This window comes from Copidosoma floridanum, unplaced genomic scaffold, assembly GCF_036245765.1.
Source record: "Copidosoma floridanum isolate Cflo_tuat_1 unplaced genomic scaffold, Cflo_Japanese_pri ptg000007l, whole genome shotgun sequence".
Taxonomy (NCBI): domain Eukaryota; kingdom Metazoa; phylum Arthropoda; class Insecta; order Hymenoptera; family Encyrtidae; genus Copidosoma; species Copidosoma floridanum.
Genome location: NW_028321884.1, coordinates 3,828,749 through 3,852,569, shown reverse-complemented (window position 1 = coordinate 3,852,569; position 23,821 = coordinate 3,828,749). Strand labels below are relative to the sequence as shown.

Sequence of the window (23,821 nt, the reverse complement as noted above, 5' to 3'; positions counted from 1 at the left end):
TTAGTCAACTACGAAGGAATAACAGAGCCGTGAGTAATTGAGGTTTGAATCGGCCGTCGACGAGTCAACCGAAAAAAAAAATCACCGTCGATTGATTAAAAACTCACCGAATAATAATAATAGCCCACGTCTCGGGGCGCAGTTCCGTAATTAATAAGAATTTTCGTCCCCGGCAAGGAAACTTTTCATAGTACACCACGTGCCATGGAAAATTACGACATTGTAATATTAAACGCTGATCCTCTGAATAAAAGATGACTATGTATCAATTACTCGTAATTAAAAGACTCGCGAGATACGATCGAGAAAGGCATTTATGCATAATTTATTACAAGTTTTTCATTAACATCAACAACATTATTATTACTCTCGTTCGCAAAGCGTAGGATTGTCTTGATCCCAAGTAAACGTAACGAAAAATCGTCGAGTCTCCTGGAGGGGGGGAAAAAAAAAACACACCCTCATCTAGTTGGGAGGAAAGAAAACCTTGGCGTCTCCCTCGGCGTCGATCTCGTTGTTGGCGATCTCGTCCTCCCTCACCCGATCGTACTTCCTGGCCTTGGCGTAATTGCCACCGCCCCTCGGGGTCCCATTGTTGTCTTCGAGCGGATAGGTCGCCGTGCGCACGCTCAAAACGCCGAACCAGTTGGGCCAGGTGAAGGGATTCGCGCCCTCGTCCACGGCCTCGTGCACCGCGTACAAGTGCGTCGGGCCAATAACTTTGCTCTGCCGGCTCTTCGTGGCTGTGCTCGCCGTGGTCGAAGCCAAGGGCCGAGTCGTTGCTGGTACAAACGAAAATAGCACATCAATTACAATACTCTGGTCACCTTTGCCCCGGCAAAAGCGGAAGGACTTTCGAGTTGCGCAACTCGGATAAGGCTTCGTAATTGACTCCGGGGAGAGTGAGTGCAGATAGCGGCTGATGCGGGGATGACTCGTTGCGAAAGAAAAAAAAAAAAAAAAAAAAAAAAAGAGTGCTGCACTTCTGGTGTTACGAGGTCGCGTTTTTCCTCCTTTATTTTTCATACGCTCTTCTTTTTCCTTGCATTAAAGTGGTCTTACGATGCCGTGGTCTGTCACCGAGCACCGCCCCCCTTTCAAACCAACGTTCCGGGCAATAACCGACAACGCTCCAAGATTCATTTCTCGACCGCAGCTCAATTCCGATTTCTCATTTCGCGTTTTGCGTACAATGCACACTTTTGCCTCCAAGCGCTCGTTTTATTTTTCACCGCAAGGCCTTTCCCTTTTGTTGTTTTTTTGCATCAATTACATCGATCGTTAATTCATCAAAGTAAGCAAACTTCCGAAAAACGTGGAGAAGCAAAGGCCAAGGCCGGGACGGCAAAACAAAACGTCGCGCTTCGGCAACAAAAGAGCCTCTCACGATCAAACGAGCGAAAAAAGAGAGGAAGGGAAAAAAAAAAGGCTTGAAAAGAAGAAACAAAGCCACGCGCGAGTAAGTGTTTACACACGCCCCCGGTCTCCCAGAAATAAAGAAACGCCCGATTCAAGGGCCGATCTCGTTGATTCGCAATTAATACCATTGTCATCCTTCGCTCCCGCGGACAGTATAATATACTCCAGGACTCATCCGACGGGGATCGAATAACTCCTCGAACAAAGGCGCTCGTATCCCACGCCATGTGCAGTATACAAGGTACATATATATATACACTTACACGGCGCGCATCTCGCGAAGAGGGAAAAAAGAGAAAGAGCCTGAAGGTCATCGGGGAGCAACACGCTATGTATATGCCCCTTACACGCAGAAAAGCAACTTACCTTGAAGAAGCCGAGTCGGCTGTCCTCCAAAGTGCAACGGCTTCTCCCTGTTGTAGTACTGGTAGACGTGCCCGTCCCCGTGGCCGCCCCCGTGCCCGTTGATAATGACCACTCGAGGCCCGACTATCCACTCGGCGATGGCGTTGAAGCCGAAAGGGTCGCGGTAAAAGCTGCGCTCCTGCTGCTCGGCCAGGACCCGCTGCTGCAGCCTCTTGCTGTACCGTTGAAGGAGCTCCAGCTGCCGGCGGTGGAGCTGGCGCTGGTGGACGCGCTGCTGCTCCCGCTGGGCCTCCAGGGACTTGCGGATCTGCTCGCGAAGCTTGGGCTCCTGGTCGTAGCGCCTCTGGGATTTCCTGGCCAGCTTTGTCTCTTTGCCCTTCGCCTCGCTGGTCTTCACGGGGATCTGTGGGGAAAAGCAAGTTTTTTTTCAATTTGCTATTTCTGTTGACGGATGCGGAAGCAAGCTGTGCTGGGCCTCTGCGGTGGTTTATCGTGCTCGGGTTGGAAAACTGCACAATTCACATGTATATATATAGGTGCACTCTTGTGCGCCGGTGGACGTGCTTGCCAGGCATCGATGGATCTTTACGTGCGGGTGATTTAGTGCATACAACGGGACATTTTAGCAAAACCACGTTGTGCTATTATTATTGATTGTCGAGATCTAGCTGCTGGAAAATCTAACCAGTTGCGTTCTTGAATAAACATACACTGGTCTCCCATTGTTGGGCCGATGAAGCGGCAATTTATAACAGCGGGTCGAAGGCACGGATGAAAAAAAAAAAAAAAAATAGAATTATGAAACACATTAGCAGGTAGTCTCGGCGTAGAAAGTCCGCGGAGCTTGCAAAATAATCAACTCCCGACTCAATCCTCGGGCCTTTGTACGTCGGAGGAGAGCAATCGAAAGAAATGACCGAAGCTTATTTGGCTTTAACGCAGTGATTTTTCCGGCAGCTGGACCCGAGTCCAAAGTAACCCAATGCGATTAATGGGCATCATCACGGTGTTAAAAAATGAAATGGGAAAAAGTTAAAAAATGATTGATGGGATCACGATGCTTGACACACGGTTGTAGGTACATACAATTACCTTGAGCTCGCTATCGGTTTTCCCTGGTTTTTTCGGCGACACCACCTGCGCCGGCCCCGAGGTGGTCTCATTGCTCGGCTTCTACGGGCGAAATCAATAACAGCAGGTGTCAATCCATCTTTCCATTGCGGCACATTTATGATACACATACATGAAAACGAATCACGATTTGCCGTCGGCGATCATTCGGTGTACGCGTTATGTATCTGTTTTTTAATTGTGATGCGTATAAAAGAGCGACAACTCATCGCGGGGGGGGGATGTATAATAGACTCGAAAGTTAATGAATAGTTTACGGTGGATGGACAAGAGAAGCCGATAAGTCGTGTAGGCTTCCCTTTTGGGGAGGGCATTTTTTTCCTCCTCGCGATTTCTCGTCTCGTTTCGAGTGGGGTGTGTGCACATATACCTGCTTGTGCAGTCCCAGATGACCGATGCCCGTGCACATTTGTATGTACACGTCTCTCGGGCTTTCGGATCCTGCCCCTCTCTTCTTATTATCGCAATTAACGTAATTATCATGGGTACGGGGCGCGTAAAATAAAAATAGAGGCCGAAAAAAAAGGCACGCGGGCGACGGCGGCCCCGTAAAAGGCACTTCGCGAAACGAGTTTTTTTTTTTCCACCCGCTCGTGGTCGAGTGCGTCCTTTTTTTTTCTTCTTCTTCTTTTTTTTTTTCAATTTGTATGTGTCGAGCGACGCTACGTATAAATATATACTCACGTTGACAGTGCCGTCGATTACCGTTGCACTGGTCTGCTGGCAGTTTTCGCAGATGGTTTCGCCATCCTGCGAACAGAGCAAAGAAGAGGTGCTCGGGTTAGGTGATGGTTTTTCATCTCGGGGTGGGTATTTTCAACTCTGCTAGCCCCAGTTCAAAGAGTATAGTTCAATAAGGTACTTCTACTCGCTTATTAATAATAAATTGTAAGTTTTATTTATTACGATAAACCACTCATGTTTACGTTACCCTGCATGAACAAACTCCCAACCAGTTTGATGATAAATAAAACGTTTAATGCTCTATAATAACAAGTCAATATAAAAGTGTACGAGAGTATGTGAAATCACGCGTGTTTTTTTATAATTTCTTGCTGCTTTCTGCGATTGTGGGCTGTTAAATTTTTATGTTTGTTTTCCCCTTGATAGATAACAAACGACTAATCAGTGGTGCAAAATTTATCTCCGCGCTTTATATACTTTTATCACTAAGTGTATGGGTATGACCTTAAATTTTTTTTTTTTTTTTTCATCATACTCTTGCCCATATAGACACACGTTCCATATTGCCAATAAATGCATACTCATTTTCATATAGACTCGAGAAAAGTAGATCTGATACTAATCTTTGAAAGGATCATTGCTAATCCCATCAGAATAGCCATGTAAGTGTGATCTAATCACAAAGGACACTTCAAAATGTCAATTCGAGCATTTAAACGTCACGAATCGTGAATAAAAATTGATATTAATTTTACCGTCTGTCAATCTAGAAGAAAAAAAAAAGTTCGAGCATTACGACCTTGTCTCTGGGCTATAACAATTGGAATACTTTCATCATCTCCTGCACGTGTGTAAAATTAACTTATAGGTTGCTTTTTTATAGCTCAATTAATCGCAACAACTTTTTTTTTCACTCACGTGCCTTTGTGCCATTTATCATGTTCGTCCCCCCTCCGACACCCAACCACGACTTGGAGTTACGTCAGATCGTACGGAACTTTCTTTATCCTAAAAATTATTAAAATGAATTTAAATTTTTTCAAGACTACAGCAACTAGAAAATAAATCATCGAAAATTGCTCTCTCCCTCGAGTAAGATGTTACGATGTTGCAATGGGATTCTTACGCACTGCCAGGGAAAATTAACTTTAAGGTAGTATAATAACAGCCGACAATTTTCTTATATTTTCGATTAATATTTTTTAATGCCCAAAGTTATTTTACCCTCGTCTGAAACATTAGACATTATTCAGCAGGTGTTGTGTGATACATGATCACTTGAAAAAGGTAAAGAAGCTTTAATTTTTTGATCATCCCATTGTTTCGTCCAACGAAATCCTGGAGACGCGAAACGATATTTCAACTCGAAGCAAAAGGTTAATGTATAGCGAAAATTATTCGGTAATAGCTGGTAACCAGCGAGCAATCATTTCTATTTATGACCCTACAGCCGAACCTGCGTTTAGGCAACGAGTTGCAAATGGCAATTTTCACGTCGACTCCGTACCCGCGAAACAATTAAAACTAATTAAGTGAAGATTTACTTACGCTCGTAAATTTTTCGTCGACGAATCGTCAAAGGCACGAAGACGCGCGGCCATAAAAATGCACCCGAGCCTTGTACCACTAGATCGTTACGACTGTAAATACGGCATCATACGACGTATTACAAAATCAATGTATACACACATATACATCCCCATTTTGTGAGCGACCATACACAACTAGGTCAAAATTAATGCCATTTTGAGCAAAAGCTTTTAACCAAAGGACACGAGTCCGTATAGTCTTCACTGTTTCAACCGACGGCAATTCATCAAAATCACTTGGCTCGCGGTGTAATAATGACCAAAGTCGAGACTCGCTCGCTCGGCTGTACCTTTTTTTTTTTTTTTCTCCTTTCTTCCCTCCGTATCCCGAAGGTAAGGACGCGATGAATTTCTCATCCGATCGGGGCCCGCCGATACGCCGATCGGCATTAATTTTTCTCCGTTCGAGGTGCACGTCACAGCAGCCGGTGACGTTAATAAAACATCTACAAAGTATATATAGAGACGTGCGCGCGCCGCGTACGAGAAGAGCTTAGCGTTTTTACAGCGGCAGGAGTCGAGAGAGAGGGGGGAAAAAAGGCAGCGATATAAATCTATAAATGGTACAGTAATGAGGCATTGGCAGCTGCTGAGTGACACTGCAAAAGTTGAGTTTGACGCGTGTGCTCCTATACCTATATACATGTACACACACGCATCGGTTTGATTTTAAAAAGTGACGCACGTCGATGCTAACTTAATTACGAGGAAAGGCTACCGACGAAAAAAAAAAAAAAAAAAAAAAAAAAAAAAATATAGTGTATACCCTCGATGATGACGCTGACGGCTCATTGTTGCACCCATTTATAATATAATGACGGCTCGCTGTATTATTTTCATGCCTGGTCACTTTGGACGCCCATAGACGGGCGTGGGTGAGGCGCCGAGTGCAGCTTCCGTGTATATAGCGGAGCGATGAAAAGGGTGAGCCCGTGTCGTACCACGTTAATTACCTCCGGTTGTGAGATAGGTGATTTTAGAAACGATGCACGTAAGAATATATATCCTTTGGCGCAGGTCCAGGTGTTGCACAACGACAGAACGAGACCGAAACTTCTATACGCCTTGGTACTCGTGGATACGCGCAATTACGGGCCTTATGGATGGTCATTTTCTTTGGAAAATCGTATCTTGTGTATACGCAACGCTTTCTCTCTCCCCGTGGAGCTGCACGATCTCAAAATTGTATCATCAGGGTATATTATAAAAGACCCGCCATATACCTATACATCATAATGTCCGTGTTCCCTTGTTCTGGGGCGATAATGAGGCTCCGCGCTGATATTGCTCTCCGGGTGGCATTAGACCGCGCGGAGTGTGTAATTTTTCGCGTACGCGTACTTTGAAAAGGCGTAACATCGTTTTCGTTGTTGCGCTGCAAATTGTCAATAAAGTTATGAAAATCGGTTCGCTTATGATTGGGGCGAGTTTTGTACTAATTTCGAGCAATCGATTGGAGCGATATTTACGAGTGCCGTTTGGTGCATATGTGTATAAACATTTAATTGTCTCTTTACGTGTATGATCTGTCTAGCCGTGCGAAGAAACTGGAAAGAAAAATCATTGTCAGGCCGACACAATAACCATTGATTCAATTTTTCTCCGTCAGAGCGTGTATCGGTATACACTGCACCCCTTTTGCGGAAAAATTTTCACTTTCAATCAATTGTATAACTCTGAACAATAACAAAATGTGTTTATTATTCTTTGGTAAAAATCTATTCGGATTTTTCCTGCAAATTCTCGATGCTTTTCTCTCAAAGTAAAGTCCAATCTAGATTTTTTGGATTTAGCAAAGCGAAGCTAAAAAGAAAAAAAAGCCTAATGTACTTCACATCACCCATCAAAGCGTGCCCATTTACAGCGGCCGAGAGAAGCGCGCGTGCAGATCCACCCGAGCGGTTAGCCCAAGCCCATGTAGGCCAAGTCAAATGCACGGCGAGCTCTACGCTCGTTGTTTCGAAACGCGTCGCATATCCCATCGTGACGACCAATCAGCCACCATCCGATCCCCATTTCCGACGCGTGTGTGCACTCACAACCAGACCACCTCGCTCTTTTGTCCGTAGCATCCTCCCGTGAAAGGACGTCACCTGTCCGCGCTCGATTTTTTTTCGATAATACCACCACCGGCGCTTTCACATTTCGCGATGCGCGAGTTCCCGATACGCCGGCCGGAAAATTTCGTCCGAGAGAGACAATTTGTTTTAAACGCAAGAGCGGATAACAAAGTCACGTCCCCGTCATCAAGAGCGCGGGAAGCTCGCGTCCTTGCGCGCCCGCTCGATCGGACAATGACAAATGAATCGCGTCCTCGAAAGCGTCGCCGATGCCATAACACCATGTATTATTTATTTATATATATGTATATACGTGTGTGACATATTTATACTCACGGCTCCACTGGCAAACGAGTGCGCGACTCTTTCGCAATATTCCACTTGTATAAAAAAAAAAAAAAAAAAACCCTATGTGGCTTAATTACCCGCTCGGTGTAACACTGCTCCGGATAATCATAAGTTTCCCTCCGAAACAAAAACTGTACGGTCCGGAGGGCAAAGATAAACCCGGCGCTCCGAAAACCGCGTACATACGGATATTTCGAGCAGAGTGAGGATACATACACGTATCGACGGGACGGGAAAGGGAGGTGAAGGAAGAAGAGAGAAAAAAAAAAAAGAAAGCCCTGCATACTTTTCGGGCCCACTATATAGTACACTCCAGGGGAACTCGATCATTAAAAAAGCGAGCAAAGTGAGAGCGCGGGGCCGGGCGCCGAATAAAAAAGGAGCCGGGAGGAATTAACGATTCCTCGCACGTGTGCATACCCATTATATACACACACACACATATATATATATACGTACACGTGCGTGCCGACCTATTAAAGAGAAAAGGAAAGGTAGGAGTGGGCGTTGTTGTTTGTTGTATAATTGTACCACATCGTGGGTATATAACGTGGGGCACATCGTTACTTTTTTTCACCGTCATTATTGTAAAACAACGACGCGCTGCACTGCTGAACTTGGCCCAGAAACCGCGTGAGAAGTGCTACAGAGGAAGAGATAATACATCGCCACACCTTGCGAGAATAAAAAAAAAAATAAAATAATAAAGGATAGTCGTACAAGATACGTACGAACGGCTCGCGATGATGAATGTTACGCGATGCGCGCCCGAGTAACTGTGTGCATGTATGATATGCGACGAGGCCCAGCGAAGCGCAACCGAGACTTAAATTCATCCTAGCCCGGGCTCAACAAGGGATTGGGCAATAATCGTATATACGCAGCTCGTTCGCGACGGGTCCTTGGCTTGGTGCACGTATACGTACATGTCATTCGGCCAGAGAGCATACATATGTATATATATATTTCGTTGCAGAGTATAAAGTGCAGGTATATAAGTACCGCATCACTCGTTGTACGTGTACACGTGGTGCCCTTGCGAAAGCGCATCGAAAAGGTGTATATACGCGTCTCTCCCGGCCGATTTGCCATCCGCGGGCTTCTTTCCGCACGGGGGAGGTACATGTACGGCGCGGAGGATGGGACATTAATTGCGAGTCTATACGAGCGCGGAGAAGAAGAAAACGAAAGCGACCGCAAGGTCTTTACTCCCATCGTCTCTCCGAATGTATACACGTATACGATGTGTCCATGAGGACGCGACGCCGCTCCTATGTACGCGATGCCGTGTATATAAGCATCAGGTTTTTCTCGGGCGTGTCGTAGGGGAGTTGTGGCGTATAGGTGTGGTGGAAAAAAAAAAATAAAGTAGACATGGAAGGTTTTTTTTTGCAAGCGGTCGTTTCCGCGGGTCGGGGGGAAAAAAAAAAGTTTGATCGAAGCTGCTTCCTTGTAATCTTTTTGTTTTTGTTCCTTTGTCTTCGGTACAAGGATTCGAGTGTTAGCGTAGTCGCCTTTTCACTTTTATGATTAATCATCGTTGATAAAGACGCGGTCATGTGTGAGCGCGTTGTTTTGAAAGCGGAGAGGAGGTTGGGCGTGTTTTTCGAGCGGCGATAATTTTTTTTAATCCCCCGCTCCCACATGTATGTACGGGCGTTGGGTGTCCGTGGACTTATCGGTGCTCGGATCTATGCAGATCGGTGCTCTCAGATGCATATCGGAGGCTGAAAAAATTTTTCGAGCGATTATGCAAGCCCTCCGGGAATTATGTCGGCTTAAAAAAATAACGTCGGTGTGGTCGAGGGGAAAGAGGGTGGCGTTCGGGGTTGATTTGCAAATTCGCCGGGAATTTGTTTGTCTCTGACGCGAGACTTTTGTTCACGAAAACGATCTTCAATACAATGAGTACATCGAGTAATATTTTATGTTCCCTAACGTGATACTCATCTTATCGTGTAAGATATAAGAATTAAAAAGTATTTTCTGATTCTCAGACTTGGGAACCGATACTTTTTCAATTTTTTTGGAAATTAGTTTACTTTACAAAAATTTAATACCAAGTGTAGTTGAGACAAAAATTTTTTTTTCGTAATTAGTACAACACGAGAACAATGTGAAAGAAAAAACAATTTAAAAAGTACATTAATACTCTGCAATGAACTTTTATAACAGATAAAAAGTTGTTCTTCACAAAAAAATTTTTTCACCAAAAAAAAAAATACACTTTATTTGCTGAAATTGATTTTTTTTTACTACATACGCTTAAGAATCTATTAAATAACTGTGCTGCCAAAGTATTCAATATCGCGAAAAGAACACTTATCAGTACCGCGTGTACATGGATTGTACTTTATAATAGAGCCAGCAAACCATAAACCATCGAATGAAGCCGATTGTACGAGAATTGCATAAATCAATGCGATCCGCCAAATGCTCGGATGATAAATTTTTTAAGCCAAACAGTACCCCCGTTACGTAACAACGAAAAACATTCTCGTTATTGTACGCGGCCGGATGGTGAAAAATACACTCGGACGTGTAACGAGCCTTTTGATTAACTTCCACTTTTCCGACCTGATACCACATGAAAAAAGAGAGAAAAAAAAAAGAAAAGATTTCGGAAACCGAAAACAGTCGAATAAATAATGCATTGTGTTGTCAAACTCATACTTTTGTTGGTCGAAACACCTCGAGCACCCGATGCACTGAATGACGCAAGGGGTAGGAAACAAAACAAAACGAAGGAAAAAAAAAAAAAAAGATTGCCCCTAAATAATTCATAACTTTCACAATGAAATCACGAGCCACGCGTGTTTTTTTAACGTTTCCCCGTGTATCTGCTGTACACGTATATAGTTACAAGTGTGACACGCGTACCCGACCGAGTGATTGATTCTTCAATTTAACCTCCCGAGACGTCACTTGGACAAGAACCCCGGCAACCAATTAGCGTCCCTCACCGCGCGCCGGTTAATTTTTAATATTCTTAATTGGCGCGCCCGGAAGGACGGTATCGGGATAAATAATTAACCACACGATCCGTTCACTGCAGATATATATATATGGAAGGTGTGCGTCTCGCAATGTTATTTAAATCAACGCGCCTCGAGATTTTCGTGCGGTATACGTTAATGACCCCCTCAAATTACGGATATTAATTCCAACGCACAATGAGCGCTTAATTGATAAAGCAGCCCTTCCATTCCCGAGCCGTGTAATAATAGGATTTTTCATCCGACTCGCCTCCGTAACCGGCAATTACAGCGTCAATTAGCCGAAATCAATATAATGGACGAGCTAAATTAACCCCTTTGCGTCTAAAACGCATACATTAGTCGTAGAACATAGCACACCCGCGTTGCACAAGTCGCGAGATTTTTCGCGGGTTTTTCCTTTTGAATTCAAAATTTCAGCGCTTCATAATATCACACGGGGTGTTATTGCGATATTTCCGAAACTCGAAGCGCGAGGTGAAAGGTTTCGTAATTTTTTTTTTTTTTTTTTGCCCGATACGCCGTCACGCCTTCTCGCCGAAGCTCCAATATCTTCATCACAATCGCGTAATCAAATTTATTAAGCATTGTGGTCCCTTCCTCATTTTTAGCGTTCCGCACTCGCGTACACACATCTCCCGAATCGTTAAGCTGTGACGCAACTGCGTGTACATGGATATAAAATAATACGAGCGCCAACAATGGCCCCCCCCCCCTTGGCTAATTATGTAAAAAGAATCGCCAGATAAAAAAAAAAATACGGTCCGCGCGCCCATTGTTGTGTGGTAGGAGCGGCGCGATTTTCGACACGTCGAGCAACGGCAAAACGAAAAAAAAAAAAAAAAATGATAATTTCCCAAAAAAAAGGAGGATAATCATTGGGTTTGGTGATAAATTCAACGTTTGAGATACGCGTATGACGGAATACCGGCTTCCAAGAGAAAAAAAAAGGGGGGGGGGGCTCCGCGAGTGTACTTAAAACGGAGATATATCGCGGGAGGCGTCGCGCGTTTTTTATACTCTCGCTTTCTCCCTTCGCGTACGCACGAGTGGCTCTTAAAAATCGGTCGGGCATTTTTCGATCGACGATTTGTCGAGTGGAGAGTTGGTCGGAGGTCGATACGCGCGCTAGATCTCTCTCGGGCGATAGGAGGTTTTCACCGGCAAAGTGGTGCTCGGTAATCGCAAGGGCGGCCGATTGCACCTTTGTTTCGTGGGGTCCTCGTTAGGTTTGGGAGCGTTTACCGGGCAAAACGTGCCGGGAACAGATTGTAATTGGCCGAGCGTGAAATGGATCGGTTATAGAGGGAACACGCGAAAAAAACCATATATAACAAACACCCTCTCGGTTTGCACGATGTTGAGGACGTCATTGTGAAAACGAGTTTTACCGGTTGATTATTTCCCAATTAATATACCCAAATGAAGTTTCAACTTTTGTTTGCCTTGGGATCGGGGACTTGATTATACTCTTCGGTGGTTGTGTACAGCTCATATCGTTAATTGAGAAAAAAGAGTCTCCTTAAACATTCAAAAGATACGCTGCCTCGATCTTTTTTTTTTTTTTTTTTTTTTCATACTATCGGTGCAAGTTCTTTTTAATTAGGGGATCCTGGGCTTCGAATGTGCCATAATTACGAGCACCCTCAAACAATGAAAAAATGCATGAACAATAAAATCTTACTTCTATTCAGAGCATTTAAAAAAAATTAATCACCAACAAATCGTAAAATTGCATACACGCTCAACACATCGTTATTCTGCAATGTGATGAATGTAAAAAAAATCTAACTTCACAGCAAAGCTATACATGAGATAACCATACCCAACGAATATCGTATAGACACTTCAAAATTTGACATGAGCGATTGCCTCGCCTAACAGTAGCCCGACTCTTTTTTTTTTTTTTTTTCACCAACTGTATAGAAAAGCGTGTAAAAAAAGCAATGACTCGTGAGGGTCATTAGCTACATAGGTAATCGACGTAGCATCGAGAGATGAAACTTTTTGATGACTTGACCATCCACCTGCCACGTAACCATTAGGAATTAGATAATTAATTTTGTCCGTTCGTTTGCTCACGTGTTTACCACGTGCCACAATAGGAGCAGAACAGAACCAATTGGATCCACAATTCCATAGATCCATCAATCACTCGGTATATCATATACCCATTAACGAGTGGGTGAGAACACGCGAGTCTCGTACATAGACACATGGGTACATGAATTCTGGATCCACTGGATCGAGCAAACTTACCTGAAAAACGCGGGCACGGCTTGTCTTTTTATACAGCCACAGCAAGCGAGCGAAAGAGGACCACGAGACAACCGGCAGAGGCACTCCGGGGCGTCCGGTCACTTTCGATCTCTTCGACGGCCGACGTGTATTTTATACGTATACACTTAATGCTCGTAAGTAAGTACACATAATATATCTACTTTCAATGCCCACACATATACATATATATCCAGGCACGGCGCGCGCGAGAGATACAAGGCGCACACTTTCTCACTTCTCCTTTTAGCACGGGTCGCCCCCTTTTTAATCTTCCTCGCTGGATCGCGGGGGGACAATTTTATTTTTATTTTACTTTTTTAATTCACTTTTTGTGTTCCTCGTCGTGGAAGCGATACACGCGTCTTTCGCGCTCGTGACTCACGCGGAGGTCGAAACCGATCCTCCTCCTTGTTTTTCAGAGTGCCCCTTTGGGCTGGAAAGAAAAGAAGAAACAAAGGACCAGGTGACACCGTGTCGATTCGATCGTTATTCGGTGTCACCGGGGAAGGTCCTGCGTCGGTTGGGTCCACCCCATTGTGCATAAATCACCGAAATAACAATGTAACTTCCCTATCGGATCGTGTACACGAGAGATCGGAACAAATTTCACGACAATCACGAGTAAAAGTCCCAATTAACGCATATAACGCGCCCAGTGATGATTATGACCCTCCTCTTGTGCAAATGGCTGATGTATCACTCCAGCCAACGCTGTCGTTGCTAATTAGGCACTTTTCATCCCTCCCCTGGAAAAGCAGCGCGCAGAGTTATCGCCTCCTTGCGCAAGGCTCTCCCACAAGCAGTGCTTGGTTAAATGCGGCACACCAGATGCAAACTCAGTTGACAAACGAGGCGTTTGCGACGTAAATCATCGCATCTTTTCAAAGTTACCTTCACAAGACGAACATTAAGAGCACTTCTTTGAATGTTTTCCAACGGCTGGAGCAGCGAACTCCCCGCTGTTGTCAATCCCGGATGAGCGATCGGTCCATTGACTTACAAATGAATGTTGTGTATACTAATCACGAGAAACACCAATGTATATAATATGACCATTGATAAGTGGGGAAGGTCAAAGAGTCTCGTTTCTGCAGCTTCCGATGAGGTGCCGCTCGGGAAAAATAATCTTGCATTAGCCTACATAAAGCCAACCCCCTTCCTCCGCCGTTGGTAACATGCTTTTCAATTAGATCTGTCTGACTTTCTACAATGGTTACATGCCCAATCGCGGTTGAGGAGGGTAATCGGTAAAAATGCGTTATTTCTCTGCTTGTACACATACACGGGAGCAATTTCGTCGTTGCGCAACAAGAGACACACGAGCTACGAGAGAGATGTATCGATTGTTTTTTTTTTTCGCCGCCAACAGAGTGTAATGTATGTACACGCGAGAAGAGGTGTAGGAGCAATCGAGCGAGAAATTGGGGTCGCGAGATTAGAAGAAGTAAGGTGGAAGAGCTCGATTTCGTCCTCAATCTGACTTTTAGAGGTATAACGATAAGAAAAACTAGCGCTGGACCAAGAGCTTTTTTGCTATTTAGATGACTGGACTTTTTTTGAGAGGGCCATTACGTAACGTCACGCGTCCAAGTGTGATAATTGGGCCTACATTGTTTTGGCATGTTTGATGCACTTTGCAGACTGCAGTGAATGGGTTGTCGAAAAAAATAGTGGCTTCATTACCGCGTTTGGGATTGAAGTTTTGCGGAAGTTTCATTATACGGAGCCTCGCGAGATGCAAGTGCATTTTCGACTCGATAATGGTATTACGAGATTTTTCAAATTATCACCGTGTGTTGTTGTAATACTTAATATCCCGCATTAACCGCTTCCGGAAGCGAAAAATTAGCAATATGTTCAAAGGGGTACAATATAAGCTAACTATTTGTATGTATGTAATATGGAGAAAAATCCAATTAAATTGCTCGATAGCGCGTTTATTTCTTTCGCACTTGTAATTTGCACGCACCCGACCATACAACGCGTGCACGACCAACAAAAACAATCGTGCCCGGCCTCCGTGTCTTAATTACTGCATCTGTACCTTTCGACGCGGCCGCGGAGCCTTAACCTTTCGTTGGTGGAAAATGAAGGAAAAAAAAAGAAAAAAAAGAAAACGATGATAATCGGATTCCTTCCTGCGTTCCCAATTAGTCCTGTTTTCAGGGGCTGCGTCTCGAAAACAACTCCAGTTTGTTATTTGCGTAATCGAGTTCCTTTTTCTTTCTTTTTCCTGTTCTCCAGTGTCGCGAGAATATGCACATTATAAAAGAAAGGAAAAAAAAATACTTATTTCAATTTGTATACATGCGAGACACGTCCTTGTTAACCACTGCGGTGGAGATGCGGTTTCTTAACATCGCGGAATGCGCATCGCTGCAGCAGGACGATTGAGCAAATGCACGAAAAAAAGAAAAAAAAAATACTGATTTACTTTGATGCCTGCAATCCTCCGGCGTCAGACTGTCTGATCTTTTTTTGTATTCTTTGTAATATAGCGTAGTTTGTATGCGAGTGCCTTGGCATCGTTAGATATATTTCTGGAGGATCGATGTTACATAAGCGAAGCATCGATCGTTTGTGGTGTTTTACAAGTACACTGGCAACCGATTAAACCGATCAAAAATCGCAAATCGATAGATCTTAAGTTTCCAATCAAACCAGGAAAAACACCAGCGAGTCGACTCATTATTTTTTCTGTCAATAAATTTTTTGTTTGTCGTATCGGATAATAAAAACACAAAAAAGATACACACGTATATATGCAGAAAGAAAAAAAAATAGGCATAAAAAGAACACTACTGCCGTCTGGAAGCGCAAGAGCGTAAAGACAAAAAAAACCTTGTTTCCGCACGCGAACGCCAAGGCTCGACTCAATAAACACACTCCGCGTCGAGGCTATCCGCTATCGTCTTTCAGCTGAGGCGAACCTGTGTAGCATTGAAGTCGCCAGACTGCAGAGACACCAAATAAACGCACAAAACTGCTCAAGTGTACCAGTTTTTAAATTTTTTTCTTTTTGATACTAATTCACTATAAAATTAATTAAAAATCGGGAAATTTTTTTTTTTTAATTCCACCAACGAATTATTAATTTCACTCACCTACTCGTCACACCAGAAAAAAAGGGCCCAAAGAGAGAGGAAGAATCACCTTTTTGACACCACAAAAAAAAAAAAAAAAAAAAAAAAAAAAATGCACACTATCCACGTAAAAAAAAAGGGAAAAAACCCACAGCATCATCAGAAGGGGAGAAATCGGCGTTCAACTCACCTCCTTGGGTTCATCTTCGTGCACCCGGTAAGCCCCAGTCGTGCCGAGGAGCACTACGAGGCACCAAATGAGCGCGATCCGCTTCATGGCCAAGTCACATATAGACTGAAGAGCCGAGCTTCCAACACCGATCGTCCCGCCGGATCCAAAAGACAAACGCGTGCGCCTCCCTTCCTCGAATTGACGAGCTCCCGCTGCTCCCGAGGTGGGGCAGACCAGAGAGACACACAAAGACACACCTGCAAGTAAACACGAGCACACAGATAGACACGCACAAATACGCACACCCGCACTTGGTCACTAAAACAAAAACAAAAATATTCCAAAGCCCAAAAAAAAAAAAAAATGAACCTTATCGTCAAGCAAGTGTATACACATGCGTCGGTGCGAGGTATCAGAGATCGCGATGCCGCGCGCGCACTTACAATTGGCACGCGAGCGCGATGAAGCGGGCTCTATAAGAGGCGCTTATACCGATCCCACGCTAACCCCCTGGCCAATCGCGAGTGCAGCTCTGGATGAGCGAGCGAGAGAGAAGATCTTCAGCGCAGCGCGCTCGGGCTAGGTATACGCCGAGCGTCCTTTCTACCACCAACGTGTGGCACATCGGCCACCACCAGAGTCACCCGAAGCACCGCCGCTGCTGCTGTACTCTCTTCTGTCTACCTGCCCGACTACATCATCTCCTCCTCCTCCTCCTCGCCTTGGTAGTGCCAACAGCTGGGTTTTTTTTTTTTTCTTTCTTTCTTTCTTTGCCCTCTCTTTACCGGCGCGTCCGTCCGATACCCATCCGAGCTCCCGTGCGGAGTGTGTACTTACCGATCGCCTGGTCTTTTTTTTTCTTCTTCTCTTTTTTGGAAGGCGAACCTCTTCCGAAGGTGATCGGCATGAGATCCGAACGATCGGTGGATCACGAGCAAACGCCCTTCGGAACGAGATCGCGTGAACCGATTTTTTTTTGTTTTGTTTGTTTTCATCGTTTCGGGATCGAGGCACTCGACGCAGGGGTCACGAATTGCTATTACTTGGGGTTATTAAAAATAATAAAACCACGTCGATCCGACAAACAGCTGTTCCGCAGCTGCTCTCTTTTGCACACGTACACATACCGATCTGTGTATGTGTGTACCTACATGCGAAGGAGATGCATATCTGTATCCAGAGACACGCGAAACGGAACGACAGGTGTATATTTAGTACGAAGCCCAACGCACCTGACGTCTCTATTTTCAAACTCAAAGGATCCTTATAAACGCGCACAACCACTATACGTATACCTAATGTTTTATTTTCACTTCCTACGTATACATATACAGGCGAGATCGAGCGTTTTTCTCTCTCTCCCGAGATTAGATAAGGGTATAACACATTGTTTGGGAAAAAGCGCGGGAAAGACAATAAAATGCCTCTGCACCACCGAAAGAGAGTCGAAAGAAAGTACCTACATGCACACGTGTAGAAAGTTATGAAAAATTTCCGTACGCGCGTTATTTACCCGAGGCTTTTTATTTAATACAGCTTGGCAAGAGTGTAAATGGGTGTGCACGACGGTTTTCTTGGACGCTGGAAAATTCATCCATTCACGGGCCGTTGAAAATCTGGTGAATTTGAATGAATGATCGAGACTATTTGGAGATAATCGGTTTTTTTTCCTCTTACGACACACTGCGAGAGAGGCCGAGGAATATCAGTTCCCTTCTGTGGGCAAGATTAGCATATGAAGTTGGGTATGGGTTTACAGTGCGTGTGTGACCCGATGGGAGTGCAGAGTTTCGGTTTCGTTGAAGGAGGGCGTGGATGGAAGCTCTTTTACGGGAGAAATCCAGCCTGGTACGTTTAATGCCGCGTTATTGCCGATCGAAAGGAAAATTTTACGGTGTATGTACTCGTGCGCCAGAAGAAGAATAGGATTTTCAATTATTTTTTATTGATGCAACACCCAGGGATCTTGCATCTTTCTTTAAATATTAATAAAATTTGATGTGATTTTCGCGGGGAGTGTACCTTAATTCACTTTTGTGTACGTGTACACCTCGTTATAGTAGCCACAAAATGATCGAGAAGCATGTATAAGCAAGCAATAAAGATTAAGGTACCCTTGAGTTTTTATGCTGTGACGTGGTATACCCATGAACTCGTCACAGACCTCCTTCATGTTACTTTAACGGCTGCAGGAATCAAACTCTCGAAAAATTGGGCGTTTACTCTGCAAGTCAAGCTCTCACCCAAAGGCTTTGCTGATGGTTAACACATCTTTGGCAGGATAACACAATGATTTTCTAAATTATTAAGTACCACACCATTAGTGCAACGGGTAATTTAATTCATAAAATTTAATTTGCACTATGTTTTCGGTTCATACATGTGCGTTGCGATTGTCGTGGGTGTCATTAACTTTCTGTTGCGTTCAGATCGTGATCTTTTGTTCCCTTTTCCCTCATGAGAGTCCGTACAAGCACGTATCTCCGTTACAGCGTATCGATGCGGTTTGCACCGCGAACGAAATTATAAGCTCGGGTTACATCGGGCCCAAACAAGGACTATACCATAATACGCAATTTGGAGCTGCGCTTTCGTTTTACGAGTAAAAATTATTACACATGAGAAATGTATTTACGACGAGGAACAAACGCGTATCAATTTCACAAGGCCCTCGCTCACACGTGCCCGAAGGACGAGCAATTCGTTTTTATTATCGCCCGCAAAAGTATAGGTACACATATACCTGTCAACGTTTTTATTGCACAAACACGCGTTTATCATTAAAATATGACTCGAGATCGTACGGATCATTATTTATCGTTGCGGATTTTCGTATCCATGTTTACACGGTTCGCACAAACGTATCGTCCTGAAAGTGATATTTTTCAATTTTTATCTTTGAAAGAACTTTGTCTCCCTCATTCGATTGTCACACATCCAATTGCACACCTCCTCGATCTCTCGAACCGATTCTTCATCATATACACGAGCGAAACGGTCGCTAATTGCGTCCAAACGGTAGCGTCGGACAAAAAACACACACACATCCGAAAGCTCTCGAATAAAACGAGCATTGCGCGCTCCTCTCACTCGGGAAATTAACGTCCTCGAAGACTGCACGCGCTCTCTTTTTTTTTTCTCCCTCCCTCTGCTCTTCGCGATCGGCACTTTATAACGAGACACGTACACACACACACGAGCGCGCGCTCCCGCGAATCGCAGCATCATCTCGATTTTCGTCACTCACTCCGCCCTTCCCTCAATTTCCTCGCATTATGCGGCCTTCTCTCCTCGTAACGGGCCCACATATACTCTATCCTGGAGAAATCGCCCCCTTAACTTGTACGCGTAACTTGGCCGTGTTTTATAAAGATTCCCGGCTCGGCCCAAAAGAAGTTGTATATACGCACACACACGCGCGTCCAAGCCAAATATCCACACGCAACTCGCGGGCGATGCTCGGGTAATGATGATGACGACCGTGATTATTATTATTATTATTAGCCCGGCGCTTTAATTATCGTAAGGGCGCTCGCGTGTATATACGTTTTCCCTCCGTGTCCTTTTTTTTCCCTCCTTCTCATCGATCGCAGACATCAGCGGGGTATATAGCAGGGAGCACTTTTGCGACGCGTAATTGTATGTTATTTCGCGCAAGTTAAGAATTTAAAAGATTTAATTTTCGGGCTCTTTAAAGCTGCTTTCTCGGGGGGGACGATGGTGGTGGGCCCATGTGCGCGCGATTCACTTGGAGCGTAATTTCACGTGAGAAATTTGCGAAACCCCGCACATGCCGGTGATTGATCGGTGATTGGGCAAACCTATACCCGCGCACGAGTGATAAGAAGCGATAAAAGCTAATAACTCTGGTATTTTTGCGCAACGCGTTCGCAAGGGTTATATGTGCGCACAGTAACGTTGGGTTTTTCGATTGTGCGTCGTCATCGCCGCTTCATTTCGTTCGATGAAATTTCGCCGTAAATTTTGCTCTTTTGTAATTACGAGGGGCCGTTGTGAAAAAAAGTTGCGGACTACGGTTATTAGCCCCCGTACTGCACGGCTCGTGGGTACGTATAATATAATACATGGTGGAGCGTCCAAAGTACAGGCCGTGCTCGTTGATGGTTTATTGACGTGTGGTTGTGATTTTTTAATTGACAATTGCTACCTACTTTAGCGTCCATTTCATACGAATAATTGCCGAGTTCCTGATGGTGTTCCTCTCCCAACAGCGGGTAATTATAATTTTGTAATCAGCACTTACATTTATTGTTGCTGTTGCATTGATTTTTACCGTAAGTCACGTAGGGTAATTTTACGCTTATATATGACGTTCTTGAGTGTTATTATAGGTGTACTGAAAGGTTGTATTCGAGAGTGACAGATTTTGACGGCCATTGCACACACGGCAACGGATCGGCGTTGTTGTGGTTGTTCTCATTGTGAATTTTAATCGCTGAAACTATTTCTGATGAAAGCCTTCCCGTTGCGCTTATGCGTGCGGGTGCTTTTATCAATGTACTTTCACTTTGGTGGTGACTCATTTTGCAAAAGTTATGTCCGCAGAGCAAATATATTTGTTAGTGTCAGTGGGTGAGCAAATTGTGTTTGGCCACAGCACGTTAAAACGAGTGGAATCATTCGTTAGCGCGTGACATTGAACGATACGAGTTTAAAAAAAAATAAAATAAAATAAAACCAGTCAGTAGCTTTTTGAAACGGGATTGAAAGACCAGAGGCAGAATAAAGAAGTCGTAAAAAAGAGAAAAACAAGATATATCATGTATCTACATTGAAATATGAGATTTTTGAAAAACAAAGTTTGACTTTAATTGCATTATTTGTCTATCACAGCACATTTGTATTCATACAGACATTTAGCTTGGGGTGAAAGGATCATATTTTTTTTGGACTGGACATCTATGTAAAATTTGGATTTTTAATGCGTGGTTGTGTTAACTTATTGACAAAAAAGTGATTTTGGTAACGGTTGTAACGTTTATTTTATTTTTTATTTTTTTTTTATGAAACGTTGGGAAATCGCGGGTATGAATATTCACAACTTTCATTTTGTCAACATTATTTTTTTTTTGAATCTGTTATATAACTAAAATAAGCTTTTCTATGTTTTGAAAGTTTCGTAATGTTATTGTCTCTGAATAAAAAAAAACGATAAACTTTCCAACTTCATATTTATTAAAATTTTCTAACAAATTATTTCTCGTGAATTTTCTACTTAAATCCTACCAAGATGTACGTCCAGCTATATCATCGAACGTATCGGTGATTAAAATCGTATGTGTGTATTATAAACTGTTGTAAAAACTACGATAATCAGATTGCGCAAGTGCAAAGGGGTATCTGATACCGATTTCTATATTACAATGACTAAAATTAGAAATCGGTACACACGATTTTATTTACTCATCTCGATCTTACACTGAAAAAAATTCCAAACTATCACTTCACACAGCGTTAGGTTTGAGCTTAATATTATTGATTAGGTACAAGTACAATATTAGTTGCTGTTACGCAATAACAAGTTGAGTTGGAAAAGTATATATAAAATTACATAGCCCAAGATCGTATTTGGAAGATTACATAAACAAATGTGGAATATTATTATACATGTCTAAAAATTACTCTGTACAACCACGGTTCTATTATAATTGTATAAATAAATGTAAAACTATGGAACTTCCATCTTTTGCACTATTATCAAGCCATAGAATTTTCTTTGCAAAATATTTCATTGATAAGGTTTACTTAACTACCATACCAGTAACAATATTACAGACTGTTTTTTAAGCTTTTTCTAAACAATCAATTTTTTTTTAAATAAAATTTTTCATTACCGTATTAGTTTTGTGTAAGTTATACTTATCTACCTTTATTTTCCAATTAAAGCTTACAATTAGATTTTCGAAGTACAGTTTACGTAATGAATAAAATATTGAATAAATAAGTCATAAAGAAATCGGCTGCAAAAGGTCTCAAGGTTAAATAAATTGTCAAACACCGGTAGGCTAAAAATATAAATTTGTACATACATGGATCAAGTAAAAGTTTTGTATTACCACGGATTACAAAACGAAATTTAAGAGGATAATTACCGACGTATAATATTTCTATTGCGTGATATCTGCTGGTTTCACATTAAAAATGCACAGAGGAGTATCTATTACTCACATACTTTATATATATCAAACATGTTACGTTAAAAAGTTTATTCGAAGTCCAAAGTAACAAAATACAAGATGTAACGTAAATTCATTTTAGGATAAAACTAAGATGTTACATCCAATTACCACTTAATTTCAAAATAAAACAACGAATTCTTTGTAGTACTGAGATACAATTGACGAGGGCCGAGGTTAAATCCAGAGAGAATTCCTACTTAAGCGCTCGACATAGTTACATCCTTTCGCCTTTGGTATTAGCTAACGGCAAGTGACTCGTGCTTCGTACGCTAATGTGAGGAATGACATCAAAACTATGCAATGCTGCTGCGTAGAGAGTCACCGACACTATCAGCCTCAATACTGCAAGTGAAACTCATCGTGTTATGCATTCGGAGAGCCAAGTATTTTTAGCGTTAGAAACCGTTTAATTGCCGATTTTTTTTTTTTTTTTTTAATTGAAATATACTGTAAAAAAAAAGATAAACATGGCTTATACGCTGCTAAATTAACATCCAAAATTAATTAAAATATTCATTATTCCGCCTGAAATGTCCAATCTTCCTCGGCTCATTGGAAAACAAGCAAACGACCTCGCCTACTTGTGTATTTACCGCATACATGCGTGTGCTCATTTGCACCGACGACGACAAAGGACGACGATGGTGACGGCGAGTTATGTAGTCGGGGCACAGAGAGACACCAGATAAAAACGAGAAAGTGGTTCTCGTCGGGTTTTAACTCACCAAGCGGGCGAATCTCGAGTGGTGATATATACCTGCACGAGTTTGTTTGAGCATGTGTGCAAGTATGTGGATACCATAAGCCATGCACATATAATAGGTCATAGCTCTTCGACAAATTGTATGATAGATCGTCGTTATCGTGGCTTGAAGAGAAACTTTGGAAAATTCTTACGAGGACAGGGACTCTTTTATTAATTATTTTCTTGTTTTTTACTCCGATGGCAAGGTGGTATTGAACTTAAACTTAGGTAATCCATAATCATTTTTTTACTATTCCGAAGCAGTGAGAGTAGAGCTCACTATACCGTGTTGATTTCCAGTTACTTCTCATGATTTGGCGCGGTTAAATTTTATCGTGGAATAATTATATTCCGCGGCTCGTGCAAGGCCTGGCCTTTGATTTGCTTTCAAGTTTATCGATGTCGACATTCGCTAGCTTTTAATAAGTACACGCGATGTCGCCAATAAAAAAAGGCCCATACGGATAAGAGCAGCTAACTTTCCCTCGCTGATATAAGTTGCTAAAAAAAAGGGTTTTACTTTCTTCTTTGCATCTCGCTGAAAGTGAAATAGATGAGGTTTTTCTTTTCCTTTTTAATAATCGAAGCGGCCATAAACAAATTTTCCATTTACTGTGTGAAAAGAAAGATTCCGAATTTTCAATAGAGATGCGCAGTTTTATAGGCATTCAGTGCCAGACCTTGAACATAATTAACGTTATGGTAAAATGAAAAGACAATCTGAAAATTAATCTATTTTATAAGGAAG

General features: G+C 42.8%; 1 protein-coding gene across 1 annotated transcript; it reads right to left on the bottom strand.

The window, feature by feature from the left end:
• Positions 1-458: 458 nt before the first annotated feature.
• On the bottom strand, positions 459-18,301 carry LOC106637573 (uncharacterized). Its single transcript, XM_014350412.2, has 7 exons — positions 18,274-18,301; positions 16,572-16,601; positions 16,147-16,385; positions 3,601-3,666; positions 2,878-2,958; positions 1,786-2,188; positions 459-782 (listed from the first exon to the last, which is right to left on the bottom strand). The coding sequence occupies exons 1-7, from the start codon at positions 18,299-18,301 to the stop codon at positions 466-468; spliced, it is 1,164 nt and encodes a 387-aa protein (XP_014205898.2). The 3' UTR covers positions 459-465.
• Between the last annotated feature and the right edge of the window lie 5,520 nt (positions 18,302-23,821).